At 57.4% G+C, this 13,110-nt stretch overlaps 1 protein-coding gene across 1 annotated transcript; it reads left to right on the forward strand.

The window, feature by feature from the left end:
* The first annotated feature begins 984 nt into the window (after positions 1 to 984).
* LOC127472855 (BTB/POZ domain-containing protein KCTD12-like) lies at positions 985 to 6,106 on the forward strand. Its single transcript, XM_051791700.1, has 2 exons — positions 985 to 1,162; positions 2,851 to 6,106. Exon 2 carries the CDS (start codon positions 2,875 to 2,877, stop codon positions 3,733 to 3,735), a length of 861 nt encoding a protein of 286 aa, XP_051647660.1. The 5' UTR covers positions 985 to 1,162; positions 2,851 to 2,874; the 3' UTR covers positions 3,736 to 6,106.
* Positions 6,107 to 13,110: the final 7,004 nt, after the last annotated feature.

Raw genomic sequence — 13,110 nt, forward strand, 5'->3', positions numbered from 1 at the left:
ACAAAGGTTTGGGTTGGGAGGGACCTCAAAGCCCATCCAGTTCCATGGGCAGGGACACCTGCCACTATCGTGGCTTGCTCCAACCTGGCCTTGGACAATCCCAGGGATGGGGCAGCCACAGTTTCTCTGGGAAGTCCATTCCAGCACCTCCCCACCCTCACAGGGAAGAATCCCTTCCCAATGTCTAATCCAAACCTGCCTTCTTGTAGTTGAAAGCTGTTCCCCTTCTGGCACTCCCTGTCCCTGTTCTAAGTCCCTCGCTCTGGTTTTTAACGAGCTGCGTTCCCGGGGAATGGGGAGGGTCCTCCTGGATTTCCCCAGCGGGGACGGGGAATACGGGGACAGGGATGTGGGAACAGGGAATGTGGGGACGGGGGATGAGGGGACAGGGGATACAGTGACGAGGGATACGGGGATGGGGGATGTGAGGATGGGGGAATGTGGGGATGGGGGGATGCAGGACGGGGGACATGGGGACAGGGGATACGTGGACAAGGGGCTGAGGGGACGGGGGATCCAGGGATGGGGTGCAAGGACGAGGGATATGGGGACAGGGGATTCGGGGCCGGGGGTGCAGGGACGGGGGATACGGGGATGATACGGGGGGATGCGGGAACAGGGGGATACGGGAACGGGGATGCGGAGACGGGGGGATGCAGGGACAGGGGAGGTGTGGGAATGGGGGATGCGGGACTGGGGGGACGGGGACGGAGACGGAGGACACGGAGACAGGGGATATGTGGACAGGGGGATGAGGGAGCGGGGAATGTGAGGACAGGGGGATGCAGGGACAGGGGGATGCGGAGACGGGGGATTCGGGGACAGGGGATGCGAGGACGGGGGATGCGAGGACGAGGGATACAGGGGCAGGGAATGTGGGGAAGGGGGACGAGGGGATGGGGGATGCAGGGACAGGGAATTCGGGGACGGGGGGGCCCGAGCAGGCAGAGGGGGAGGGAGGCGGGGGAAGGCGGGGGAAGGCGGTCCCGGGGCCGGCGGGGGCCGGCGCTCGCCGCCTTCCCGGCCATAAAACAGCGGGGCCAGGGCTCGGGCGGGCGGAGCGGAGCGGCGGGACCGGCACGGAGGGACGGGCGGCGGAGAAGCGACAGGGAGCGGCGGCACAGCCTGGAGCGGAGCCGAGCGGCCGGGCCGCCCTGCGGAGGTAACGGGGGCGGGGGGTCCCCCGGCCTGGCGGTGCCGAGGAGCGCTCGGACGGCTCCGGCTCTCGGGGCTGAGCCGGGCTGTGCCCGCTGATGTGCCCGCTGATGTGCCCGCTGATGTCCCCGCTGATGTCCCCCCCGCTCCGTGCCCGGGGCAGCTCTCCCTGCGCCCCCCAAACCCCTACCCCACCCTGGGCAGCCCCCCCGCCACCCGTGACAAAGGGATGCGAGCTCCGGGCACGGGCGGCTCCTGCCCGCTGGGCTGCACGGTGGGCATGGAATCGCCAGGGAAAGGCACCCAAAGCCGCTGCGGAGGGGGATTGGGGAGCTGGGAGCCGGAGGGACCGCGCTGATCCTCTTTTCCAGCAGCCTGTTCCTTGTCCAAGTCACTCCTCGTTCAAAGCCGATTCTGCCCGAGCATCCCCGCGAGCTGGGAGGAGGAGTGTGCCCATGAAACGCTGGCTCAGCTCTGCCCCTCTACCCAAAAGTGCCCGCAGAGTTCTATCTCTGTCCTTTAGTTCCTCGGAAATTTGTGTTGGGATCCTTTTGAGCTGCTCCTGTGAAGCTTCACAGCAGGACAGAAGGACGGGGCGAGACTTAGTGCTGTTTCTGGGATGTGGGACCAGTTCCAGTGGGGGGTCCCAACCTCCGAGCAGCCCCAGGGCAACACTAACAGCACGCAGGGAGTGGGCAGAGCTGGAGATCAGCCCTGCCAGCACAGGGAACCCCTTCTCACCCAAATCCCCGCACGGAGCACGGCTTGGCCAGGCGGGATCCAGAGTCTGCCTGCTGAGCCAGGTTTATGTAAGCAGCTGATTTGCAGTGACAAGAGATATCCAAGAATCGCCTTGTCTTTGGAAAACGTAGAAATACGTGGCATCTGGCCCGAGGCCGTACCAGTAGCCCGGTATTTCTCTTGGTCCCAGCCCCTTGGAGAGGTTCTGCCATCTCTCAGCTTGGCTTCGAGTCTCTTTGAGCACTTTCCAGGAGCAAGGACGGAGCAGAAGAGCCAAAAGGCACCGTCCCTCTGTCCTTCACGGTGCTATCTAAGCGCTGCTTTTCTGGCAGCCCCGTGGGTGCTCCTGGAGTGGGAGCACAAACCCCTCCAGCCCCCTGGCTGGGCAGGGACTCTGCGCTGTGATGCTCCTCCCCTGGCAGCCTCGGGGCTCCTCCTGCCCGGCAGGATGCGGAGCTGGCAGGTCCCTGCTCTGCCCCGGGGTGTGACAGCCCTGCCTTTCCTGTTGTCAACATCTATCCGGTGCCCTTGCGCCTTCCTGGGCAAAGGGGCCGAGCCCCAGCCCCGGGAATGACTGCTGGGAGAGTGCAGGTGGTGTGGTCAGACCAGGCTGAACGGTCCCTCCCTTGTGCCCTGGAAAGGAAGATGGCACTAGCTGCTTATTCCAAGAGCCAGGGATTGGTGAGGAGATGAATTCCAGACTTCAGGAGAGATGAGGATCTAGTCCTGCACTGCTTGCTGACCCAAAGCAAGTATTTAATATTTAGTATTTAGTGGTGGCTCGGCAGTGCTGGGTCAGTGGCCGGACTCAGTGATCTTAGAGGGCTCTTCCAACCCGAATGATTGTATGATTCGATGTGTGACCTGCCTCGGGATCCCTTGGGACGGGGGCAGCAGGGGGAGCTGTGTGTGCCGGCAGGTTTAACACGGCCCCGTGTCTGGTTGGTGCCGCAGGTGGGAAGGCAGCGGGAGCTCACCATGGCCCTGGCAGACGGCGCGGGCTGTGCCAACCCCGGCGAGGACAACCCCTTCCCTGACATCATCGAGCTCAACGTGGGTGGGCAAGTCTACATCACCCGTCACCCCACGCTGGTGAGTGTGCCCGGCTCCCTGCTCTGGGAGATGTTCACCCAGAAGAACGTGCGCTCCCTGGCCCGCGACAGCAAGGGCCGCTTCTTCGTGGACCGGGACGGGTTCCTGTTCCGCTACATCCTGGATTACATGCGGGACCAGCAGCTGGTGCTGCCCGAGCACTTCCCGGAGCGGAGCCGGCTGCAGCGGGAGGCCGAGTACTTCATGCTGCCCGAGCTGGTGAAGATGTTGGCGCCGAAGCTGAGCAAGCAGAACTCCCTGGGAGAGGATCCCTGCCAGAGCGACCCCGAGGAGCTGTCCCCCGGCGCCGACGCCGCCCGCGCCCTGGGCTCCGCCGGCGCCGCCCTGCCCGGCACCACGGCCGGTGGCACCGCCGGCACCGAGGGCCGCAGGGCAGGGTTCATCACCATCGGCTACAGGGGCTCCTACACCCTGGGCAGGGACAGCCAGACGGACGCCAAGTTCCGCAGGGTGGCCCGGATCATGGTGTGCGGGAAGACCTCGCTGGCCAAGGAGGTCTTTGGGGACACCTTGAACGAGAGCAGGGACCCGGACAGGCCCCCGGAGAGGTACACCTCCAGGTACTACCTCAAATTCACCTTCCTGGAGCAGGCCTTTGACAAACTGGCCGATGCTGGCTTCCACATGGTGGCCTGCAACTCCACGGGCACGTGTGCCTTCGCCCACGACCAGACGGACGACAGGATCTGGACCTCTTACACCGAATATGTTTTCTATCGTGAGTGACACAACCAACCAACCCTCCACAAACCAAACACCAACCGTCCCTCTTTCCTCTCCCGTGCTGGCCGTTGCCTAGAAGGTAGACATCCATCCCTGAATCCCGGCGTTCCCCCTTTGCCTCCTTTTGAGTTGGTTTTTGGGTTTTTTTCCCCCCTCCTCCTTCCTCCACGTTGAACCTGCCCAGCTCTTCCTTGTAGCAGCCGCTGAGCACCAACCTTCTTCCCTCTCTCCGACTTCTGCAGTGCTCCCAACCCTCCCTGGATGTGTGGACTTGGACACTGTGGCGTGGTTTGGGTGGGAGGGGGGGACACGGCGGACTGTGCTCTGTCTGGAATTCCTGCGGCGGGATGAGCTTGTGTTGGACGCTGAACTTGGCTCCCTGTCCATCTGCAGCTGCTCGGGACTGTGCTGCACTCACTGGGTCTGACCTGCCAAGGGCTGTGGGTGAGGAAGAGTTGGGTTAAGGACACGGAGAAAGGTGGGAAGCAGAGCCAGGGAGGGGAGGGGGGGGGTTGGGAAGATGAAGCCTGGCAGGATGTATTGCCATGAGCCCCTGTAAGCAGCTTAGCCTTTAGACTGGCAGCGCTTGGGGAGGGTAAAACCTCACCCCGTGTTTGCAGCTCTGAGCTGAAGCCTCGCTGCTGCTTTGGGATGCCTTGGGGGTGTTTGGGGGGGTATTTTGGGGGGTGGGAGGGTTTGGATGGGCAGATGCTCTGCTCATGTACATGTGGAGGGAGGTGGGGGGGAGTGGGGGAGGCTTTACGTGCTGTAGGGTGTAAAATGCTCACACATCTCTCCAAAACTTGGAGGTTCGTCAGGAAAAAAAGCCCCTTCGTGTTTCCATTCCATAGCAATGGGATCAGAGGGATGAGGTTGGGATGCTCCAGCCACGGCCACAACTTCACCCAGTGAAGGGAATCCTTGCTGTTTGGGCAAACCCTTGGGAAGGTCTCTCCAATCCCAGCTCTCCAGGGGCTGCCGCTGCTTTCCCACGCCTGGGAATTGTGTAATAAAGGAACCAAACCCACTGGGCTGTGTCTGTGCCAAGGGCAGAGCTGGGGGTGCTGCCTGGGGGCACCAGGAGGTGTGCCCTGGCACAGGGGCAGGGACAGATGTGCTTTAGTGTGTGGGCTCAAATCAAGAGGAGAAGGAAGGAAGACAAACTCAGCAGAGCCCTCTTTGGCTCCCAGCCCTGCTGGGCCCCATGGAAGTGCAGCACATCCCTGCAGAGATGCCAGGGCAGGTGGGCAGGGCCAGAATTGCCCACCTGTGTGCACCCAGCCCTGGGTAATGGTCGCCCCCCTCACCCCAGCAGAACTTTGTGTGCTCTGAACAAGGGCTTGGCCTGCACCTCTGGGTGCCAACACCTGCAGCACCAGATGCAGGTGACCCTGACATGCCCAGCTGCTGCCTGCTCCTGCCCCCTGGTCCTCTGCCATCCATCCATGGCACCCTCCATCCACCCCTGCTCCTCCATCATCCTCCCCTACTCCACCACCATCCATCCAAATCACACCCCTGCTCCTTCACCATCCATCCAAATCACACCCCTGCTCCTTCACCATCCATCCAAATCACACCCCTGCTCCTTCACCATCCATCCCTTCTCATCCACCATCCATCCCTGCTCCTCCATCCTCCTCCCAAGGCACTCACCATCCACCTCTGCTCCTCCACCATCCATCCAAATCACTCACCATCCACCTCTGCTCCTCCACCATCCCCCCCTGCTCCTCCATCCTCCTCCCAAGGCACCCACCATCCATCCAAATCACTCACCATCCATTCCTGCTCCTCCACCATCCTCCTCAGGCTCTCACCATCCATCCCTGCTTCTCTACCATCTGCTGAAATCCCCCTCCACCCATCCCTGCTCCCCCTCCATCCATCCCCGCTCCTCCAGCTGCTGCTGGAGCATTCCCTGTGGATCTCCTGGTGCAGGTTGCTGCAGGATCTCCTCACTGGGGCTGGACAGCAGCCAAAGGGTCATTTCTTTTTGGGGGTTCATGTGGGAGGAAGGTTTGCAGCTGCTTTCTGAGGAGGTGGCAGGGTTTTGGCACACAGGGGGGGCAGAAGTTTTACAGCCAGGCCCTTCTCCCCTGAAGAAGAGGAAGGCAAAAATGGTATTTTTACCCCGTCCTGTTCCTCATTGCGACATTTTGAAGAGGAAATGGCAACCAGCTTTTAAAAAGGCAAAAAAAAAAAGGAACTCGAGCTCTTTGTGCACTGAATTAAGACTTTTTAAGTAAAAGGAGAGGGGACCTGCAGCCCAGGTTTGCTTCTATTTCTTTTTTTTGTTTTTTTAAACTCAAGATTTGTCTGATCATTATTAAGCAGGACCGACTGGGAAAAGAAATTGCTGCCTTGTGAGAAATGTGGGTGTTTTGATGTTTCTTTTTTTTCCCCTCTGGAACTGGGCTGAAAAAAATTGATCTCCCAGGAGGAAGGATTTTTTTTTTCCTGAGGGAGAAACCATAATGGCAGAGTCAACATTCGGGGGGTTTGATCTGGCAGGTTATGTGAGCTGGGCTGTTAAACCCAATACCCCCAGGAAACACGATCAGAGGCTACTCTGGCATCATTTCAGAGCCTGATGGTTTTCCTGCAAGCTGAGACTTCGTGCAAAAATCCTTTTGTTGAGGTCTAGCTCAGCAAAAATCCAACTGGTTTGGGGCTGTGTCCCTTCTTTGCACAGTCATGGGAAGTGTCCTGCTGCTGCTGCCTGTGGCTGGCAGGAGAACATGGTTAGTTTGGCCCTGAGGAGAGACCATCTGCAGGGAAATGGTGGCATGAAAAAGCATCTCTTGGAGGTCTTCAGCCTCTGAGCCATCACAGCAAGTCACTGAGCTGGGCAAAAAAAACAAGGAGGGGGTGTCTGAAGGGAGTTCTCTCAGTCTCCAGGACAGTGGAAAAGGCATTTCCCTGGTGTTGCCTGTTTTACTGCCTTTTCCTGGGAATGTTCCTGTATTTGGAGATGTTTCCAGGACTGGAGCTGCTGCTGGTCTGTCTCTGGGTTGCTCTGAACTTGTTCTGTCCTCTTGTGCTCTCCCCTCAGCACCTCCCACCACCCAGGATGTCCATTTTACTCCAGGGGTAAAACCAAGCCTTGTTCATCTCCCTTCCCTCCTCTTGGATTGGGAGGTGCCTTTTTTAATTCCCAAGAGGTGACATAACCCTGCTCTTCAGGCTCTGCCTCTGCACAGCTGGGTTAAACTGATGCTTCTGGCACCAAAAACTGGGGAATAAACTCCCAAAGCAGTTTGTTGGCTTAAAAAGTCTATGTTACTTTATCCAGTGCTGAGGTACCTGGAGATCCCTCCACAAAGCATCTACTTCAGTCATCAACACTTTTAACTATTTATACATTTTAGGAAGCAAAGGAATTAGTGTTTATTTGCTGCAAATTATAGTTCTCTTATTAATTAGTATTTTAACCTCTATTAGTTAATGGTTCTCTTGCTCCTCATGCTCAGTTTCTCTCTCCTTTTGGAGGTTTCTTGGGTCAGTGGGGTCACAGATTCCCCCTTCCAGAGTCACCTTTTCCCCACCTGGAGCTGCTCTCAGCACAGTTACTGCCTCCTTTCCTCGGGAGTCCTGCCAAAACTCCTGGTGGTCCATAAATTCTGCCATTGCCAGTGGCACATCCCTCTTCCCAAGCCTCTTCCCCCGGGTCTGAGTGCTCTGCAGCATGTCAAGCCCAACATTTTCATCTGTTTTTCTAACAGATGGACATTCCCCAGAGTTTGCCCACTGATGTTCTCTCTTTCACACATTAAATCTCCCAACCTTCTCCCCCAGTGCTGCACAGGCTCTTTTTTTAAAGACATATATCTTGTTTGGGGACACCCCAAGCCCTGGAGCAGAGCACCAGATGCTGCTGGAGGTGCTGGTGGACAGGGCTTGGAGCAACCTGGGCTAGTGGGAGGTGTCCCTGCCCATGGCAGGGGGTGGAATGGGATGAACTTTAAGGTCCCTTCCAACCCAAGCCAGTCTGGGATGCCCTGGTTCCACGCCCTGGTATTCCTGATGTTTGGATGGGACATGGCCTTGTTGTGGTCACCTGTCCACCCTTTGGAGGATCCCTGTGGGATGTACAGCCAGAGATCCTCCCCAAAACAGCTGCAGCTCCAGGGCTTTGGGGAGGATCCAGGTGGCCCTGGATTGGCTTTGCTGTGACGTGGGAGTGGAACCCCTGGCCTGGCACCTCCCAGGAGGGGCACAGGGGCAGGGGGGTGCAGCCCATACCTGAGGGAGAGGTGGCCTGCACGTGCAGGGAGGGATTAGTCCCGTTATCTGCAGAAACCCGAGGCCAGGAGGGATCCCTGGGATTATTTTAATCTGACCTGCACCGAGCCCTCCTCAGCTTTTCTCATCCTGCTGGGAGGACTGCAGTTAACAGAGCCCTGGTCCCTTCCCACGTGCCAGACCACCCACCTCCTTGGTCCCAAGGATGGGATTTGGGATAGTTTTAGGATGATTTTTAAGATAACCCCCCAAGGGGGTCTCCTGGCAGCAGGTCCCATGGTGGGGACAGTGTCCTTTGAGCTCCCCAGGCACCAAGGAATGTTTTCATGAAGAGCTTCCAAAGTGTGTTTTTCCTCAGAGGGATAACATAACCCACCCTTTCATTTAGGGATGCCCAGAAGATCAGCCATCCCAGAATAAAATCCCTGGTGGGAATGAGGAGGAGCAGGAGCTCGGGGTGGGTCTGCCTTCCCACAAATTGCTGGTTGCTCGTCCTGCACAAAACCTGCAGGAACTGAGCTTAAGGAAAAGCCAAATCCCATCTGGCTCCATCAGACACTTCTGCCACCCCAAGAGAACATCTGGAAACACTTGCTCTGTCTTCACCCCCCTCTGTCTTCACCCCCTGTTTGGTGGCAGTTTAGTCCTGCCCTGCCCCAAAGCTGAGCTCTCCCCATCCTGCCCACAGCAGTAAGGATGGAGCACATCAATCCTGAGGGACTGGGAAGAGGACAAGCAGGGTCCTGTGGGGACCAGGAGATTGGAGAGCTTAGAGGGGAGGCACAAAACCCCCGTTCCCAGCCCAGAAATCCCATCCTGTCATGGGAGACCAGGTCAGCACATCCCAAAGATCCCAGTGACCTGATGGAGCGTTGAAATAGCAAAGGATTTAGAGATCAAGAAACACAGAAAGGGTGGAAGCAACAGTAGCTGGAAGTTGTAACCGAGCTCTTCTACTCTCATGGAATCATGGAATGGTTTGGGTTGGAAGGGACCTTAAAGCTCATCCAGTCCCACCCCCTGCCATGGGCAGGGACACCTTCCACCAGCCCAGGTTGCTCCAAACCTCATCCAACCTGGCCAAAGTTTTCTTAATTTGAAAAATAACCCCCCAAAGCCCCTCTCTTCACCAGCGTGGGCACACATTACTGAGAAGAACTACCAGAGACACAGGGGGGTTCTCTAATTCTTGGTGCAGAACCCGCAGCCTGGATGCTCCTCTGGAGGAGGAGGTTTAACCAAACAAGGTTCCAGGCTGGGTTTAGCAGCTGCCAGCAGCTGGCTGGGAGGTGCAGGGGTGAGACACTGTGCAGAGCAGTGCAGGCACCTCTGGGCCTCCTTCCTGGGGCTCCAGGGGAGGCAGGAGAGGGGAGGCAGCTGAGCAGGCAGTGTTTGTGTCTGCTGGAAGTGCTGGGAGCCAGGAGATCCGCTGGGCTCCGATGGCCGCCCAGAGCCAAAGCTCATTGCCAGAGGAAGCTCGTTCTGACAGCTTGTTCTGAGCTAAAGCAGGTTGGGCTCGGTGACTGGGTGATGTGCAGATGGTTTTCTTAAAAGGCTCTTGCAACCAGAAAAGTTTTGCTTAGTTCTGGGTGATGGATGGGCTGGAATTCTCTCCCCCTCCTCCGAGAGAGCTGGACAGGATCTGAGTGAAAGATGTTCCCACAAACAGACTAAACCAGATTCCATCTCAATCACAGTCGAGTCCAAAGCACAATCCCTGTATCCCAGATGTCTGTTTGCTCTCCCTCCTTACCCTCCTCCAGGATAGACACACCAGGATGCAGAGTCCACTTTGCCAGGAGTATCCTGATTGAGTCCCTCAAGGCCCAGGGCATCAGGACAAATCTCCCATGGGAAAGAAATCTCCTTTCCATTCCCAGACTAAAGCTCAGCCTGTGGCTCCCCCAGACTCGGCCCAAAATGGGATGATGAGGTTGAGCAGGAGGGAGAGGAGGAGACAGCAATTAGAGAGGAGAAACAGCTCTTTGCTGCACACTCTGCCATCCTCCCCTGCAATTCCAAAGAGGCCATAAAGAGGGAAGAAGAGCATTTGTATGGAAAGCACTGGTATGTGGCTGGTGGTATTGGAGGAGCTGCACAAGCCCAACCTTCCTGGGTTCATTTAGGAGCTCTGGAAAAGGCTGATCAGGACTAGGAGAGATCTGGAAGTGTCCAAGGCCAGGTTGGATGGAGCTTGGACCAACCATGTCTGGTGGAAGGTGTCCCTGCCCATGGCAGGGGGTGGAACTGGAGGGGTTTTAAGGTCCCTCCCAGCCCAAACCATTCCGGGATTCTATAGTTCAATTTTATCTACATTAATTTTGGAAGGAGGATTTACTTACCTTTTCCATAAAAAACACCTGCTTTGGGGATCATTTGCAAGTTTTAGGCTCCCTTCCCACCCAAACCCTTCTGGGATGCCTCGGTTCCATGATCTGATATTCCTGATCTTTGGAGCCAGTGAGATGGAGCGTGGCCTTGTCCTGCACCTCTCCCACCACATTTTAGAGGATCTCTGTGGGAAGGCAGGAAGGAGGAGCCCCTTTCTCTAGACCCAAGGTCCTTGCTGTGTTCTCCCCAATTGCTGCCCAGGGCCCAGGACTGGGAAGGGCAGCCCCTTCCCAGCACAAGCACACAGAAGGTGCTGCAGGGTTTGGGGCCGTCTCACAAGCAGCAAAACCACAGGAGAAAACAGACTTGGTGGGATTCCTGCCCTCTCCAAGCTCCACGGGAGAGGACTTGGCAAGCCCTGGAGTGCACCTGAGATAGGTTGATTTAGTTTAATTTGTTTAGTTCACAGGTCTCTGGTGGAGACAGACAGAGGTGCTGAGCAGAGCTGGAAGATCATGGAATCATGGAATGGTTTGGGTTGGAAGGGACCTTAAAGATCATCCAGTTCCACCCCTGCCATGGGCAGGGACACCTTCCACTAGCCCAGGTTGCTCCAAGCCCCGTCCAACCTGGCCTTGGACACTTCCAGGGATGGGGCAGCCACAGCTTCTCTGGGCAACCTGTGCCAGGGCCTCCCCACCCTCCCAGCCAACAATTCCTTCCCAATATTCCATCTATCCCTGCCCTCTGGCAGTGGGAAGCCATTCCCTGTGTCCTGTCCCTCCATCCCTTGTCCCCAGTCCCTCTCCAGCTCTCCTGGAGCCCCTTTAGGCCCTGCCAGGGGCTCTCAGCTCTCCCTGGAGCCTTCTCTTCTCCAGGGGAACCCCCCCAGCTCTCCCAGCCTGGCTCCAGAGCAGAGGGGCTCCAGCCCTTGGAGTGTCTCTGTGGCCTCCTCTGGATTTGCTCCAGCAGGTCAAGGAGGCTCAGATGCCTCAGTCTTGTGCTTTGAGCCTGGATCTGGAAGGAGGCAGCAGGACCTTTGACAGAAGGAAAAGTCCCTAATGGAAAGGCAGCAGGACAATTACTGGGACAAAGAGTGGATTTCTAAAAACTGTTTTCTTTATTTAAGGAAAGGGAACATCAAATCCAGAGTAAAGCTCAGTGGGAGGGTATGGGAGTCTTGGGAGCATCCTTGGGGATTTCTGCAGCTCCCAAAACCCCAGCTCTGGGCACACAGCCATGGAGCCACCACACAAAGCCTGGGAGCAGGGATATCCCCCTGTCCAGGGCTTTTGGAGGGGTCTTCCTGCTCCATGGAGGAAGCTGCAAAACCCTGGTGCTCCTCACAGAGCAGGACATGAAGGAGGGCCGAGCAGGAACAGCCCTGGGAGCTCCCACAGAGGACAAGAGAATGTTGCCATACAAAGAAGCAAGAAAAACAGGCTTTGAGGCTGTGCTCTTCCCACCTTCACTCCCCAGGATCAGATCCTGGCTCAGCCCATGCTCTGGAGCAGGACCATGGGAGCTCAGCATGGCTGAGGTCTGGAGAGGTCCCTCCTCTGAGGGGCTGTGGACTCCCAAAACCAGGGGACAAGGAGCAGCTTTGGGGGCTGCAGAGCTGGTTATACCCTCTAGGGGCAGGAGGAACATCCTGGTCCCTGGGAACAGATGCCTGCTGGCACTGCCAGGGCCCACCACCACCCCCTTCTTACTCCACCCCATGGATGGGCACTGAGGGCAGGAGAACCACCACCTCTCCAAAGAGTCCCTCCCAGCGAGCTGTTCCCACCTGCCCGGGCTGCATCCTCATTCGCCTGCTCCCAGAACCCTTGGAGAGGGGTGGCTTCCCCTCCAAAGCTCTCCCTCACAAGCAGGGATAAGGCAGAGCCAGGATCCTCCTTCCCTACCAGTGTCCCAAAAGACAGAGCCACCTAAAGAGGGGGACATTGGGAAGAAATCCTTCCCTGTGAGGGTGGGGAGGCCCTGGCAGAGGGTGCCCAGAGGCCAAGATGATCTTTCAGGCTGGAGCCCCTCTACTCTGGAGCCAGGCTGGGAGAGCTGGGGGGGTTCCCCTGGAGAAGAGAAGGCTCCAGGGAGAGCTGAGAGCCCCTGGCAGGGCCTAAAGGGGCTCCAGGAGAGCTGGAGAGGGACTGGGGACAAGGGATGGAGGCACAGGACAAGGGGGAATAGCTTCAAACTGACAGAGGGCAGGGATAGATGGGAAATTGGGAAGGAATTCTGGGCTGAGAGGGTGGGGAGGCCCTGGCACAGGTTGCCCAGAGAAGCTGTGGCTGCCCCATCCCTGGAAGTGTCCAAGGCCAGGTTGGACGGGGCTTGGAGCAACCTGGGCTAGTGGAAGGTGTCCCTGCCCATGGCAGGGGGTGGAACTGGATGAGCTTTAAGGTCCCTTCCAACCCAAACCATTCTGGGGTTCTGTGACTCCTCTGTGCAGGTACAAGCAGGTGATCCTGTCCCACTGCCCCCAAAATCCCTACACCTGTGTGCAGGTGGGCCAGGGCCCAGCACACCCCACTCTGAGCCCGTCCTGAGGGAGCAGGAGTGGCTCATCCCTCCTGCTTTTGCTGGATTTCCCTCGAAATTCCGCTCTTGACTTTGTTTGGCTTTTAGTTCGGGGCCCTTTTCCATGATAAGGAAGGGCTCAGAACTGCAAAACCAAACAAAGGCCCAAATGTTTAAGGCTCAAAGGCAAAGAGAAGTAAATAAAGGAAACTGTAAAAAAAAAAAACCACAACTCTCAAGTTTTCCTTAACTCAGCCTCGTGCTTTGGGGTTGGCTGGACAG

The sequence above is a fragment of the Manacus candei genome, unplaced genomic scaffold, assembly GCF_025592945.1.
Source record: "Manacus candei isolate 608988 ecotype Guabito, Panama unplaced genomic scaffold, ASM2559294v1 h1tg000003l, whole genome shotgun sequence".
NCBI lineage: Eukaryota > Metazoa > Chordata > Aves > Passeriformes > Pipridae > Manacus > Manacus candei.

What these genes read in the sequence shown, in the direction of transcription:
- LOC127472855 (XM_051791700.1), top strand. Translation starts at nt 2,875, where the DNA reads ATGGCCCTGGCAGACGGCGCGGGCTGTGCCAACCCCGGCGAGGACAAC.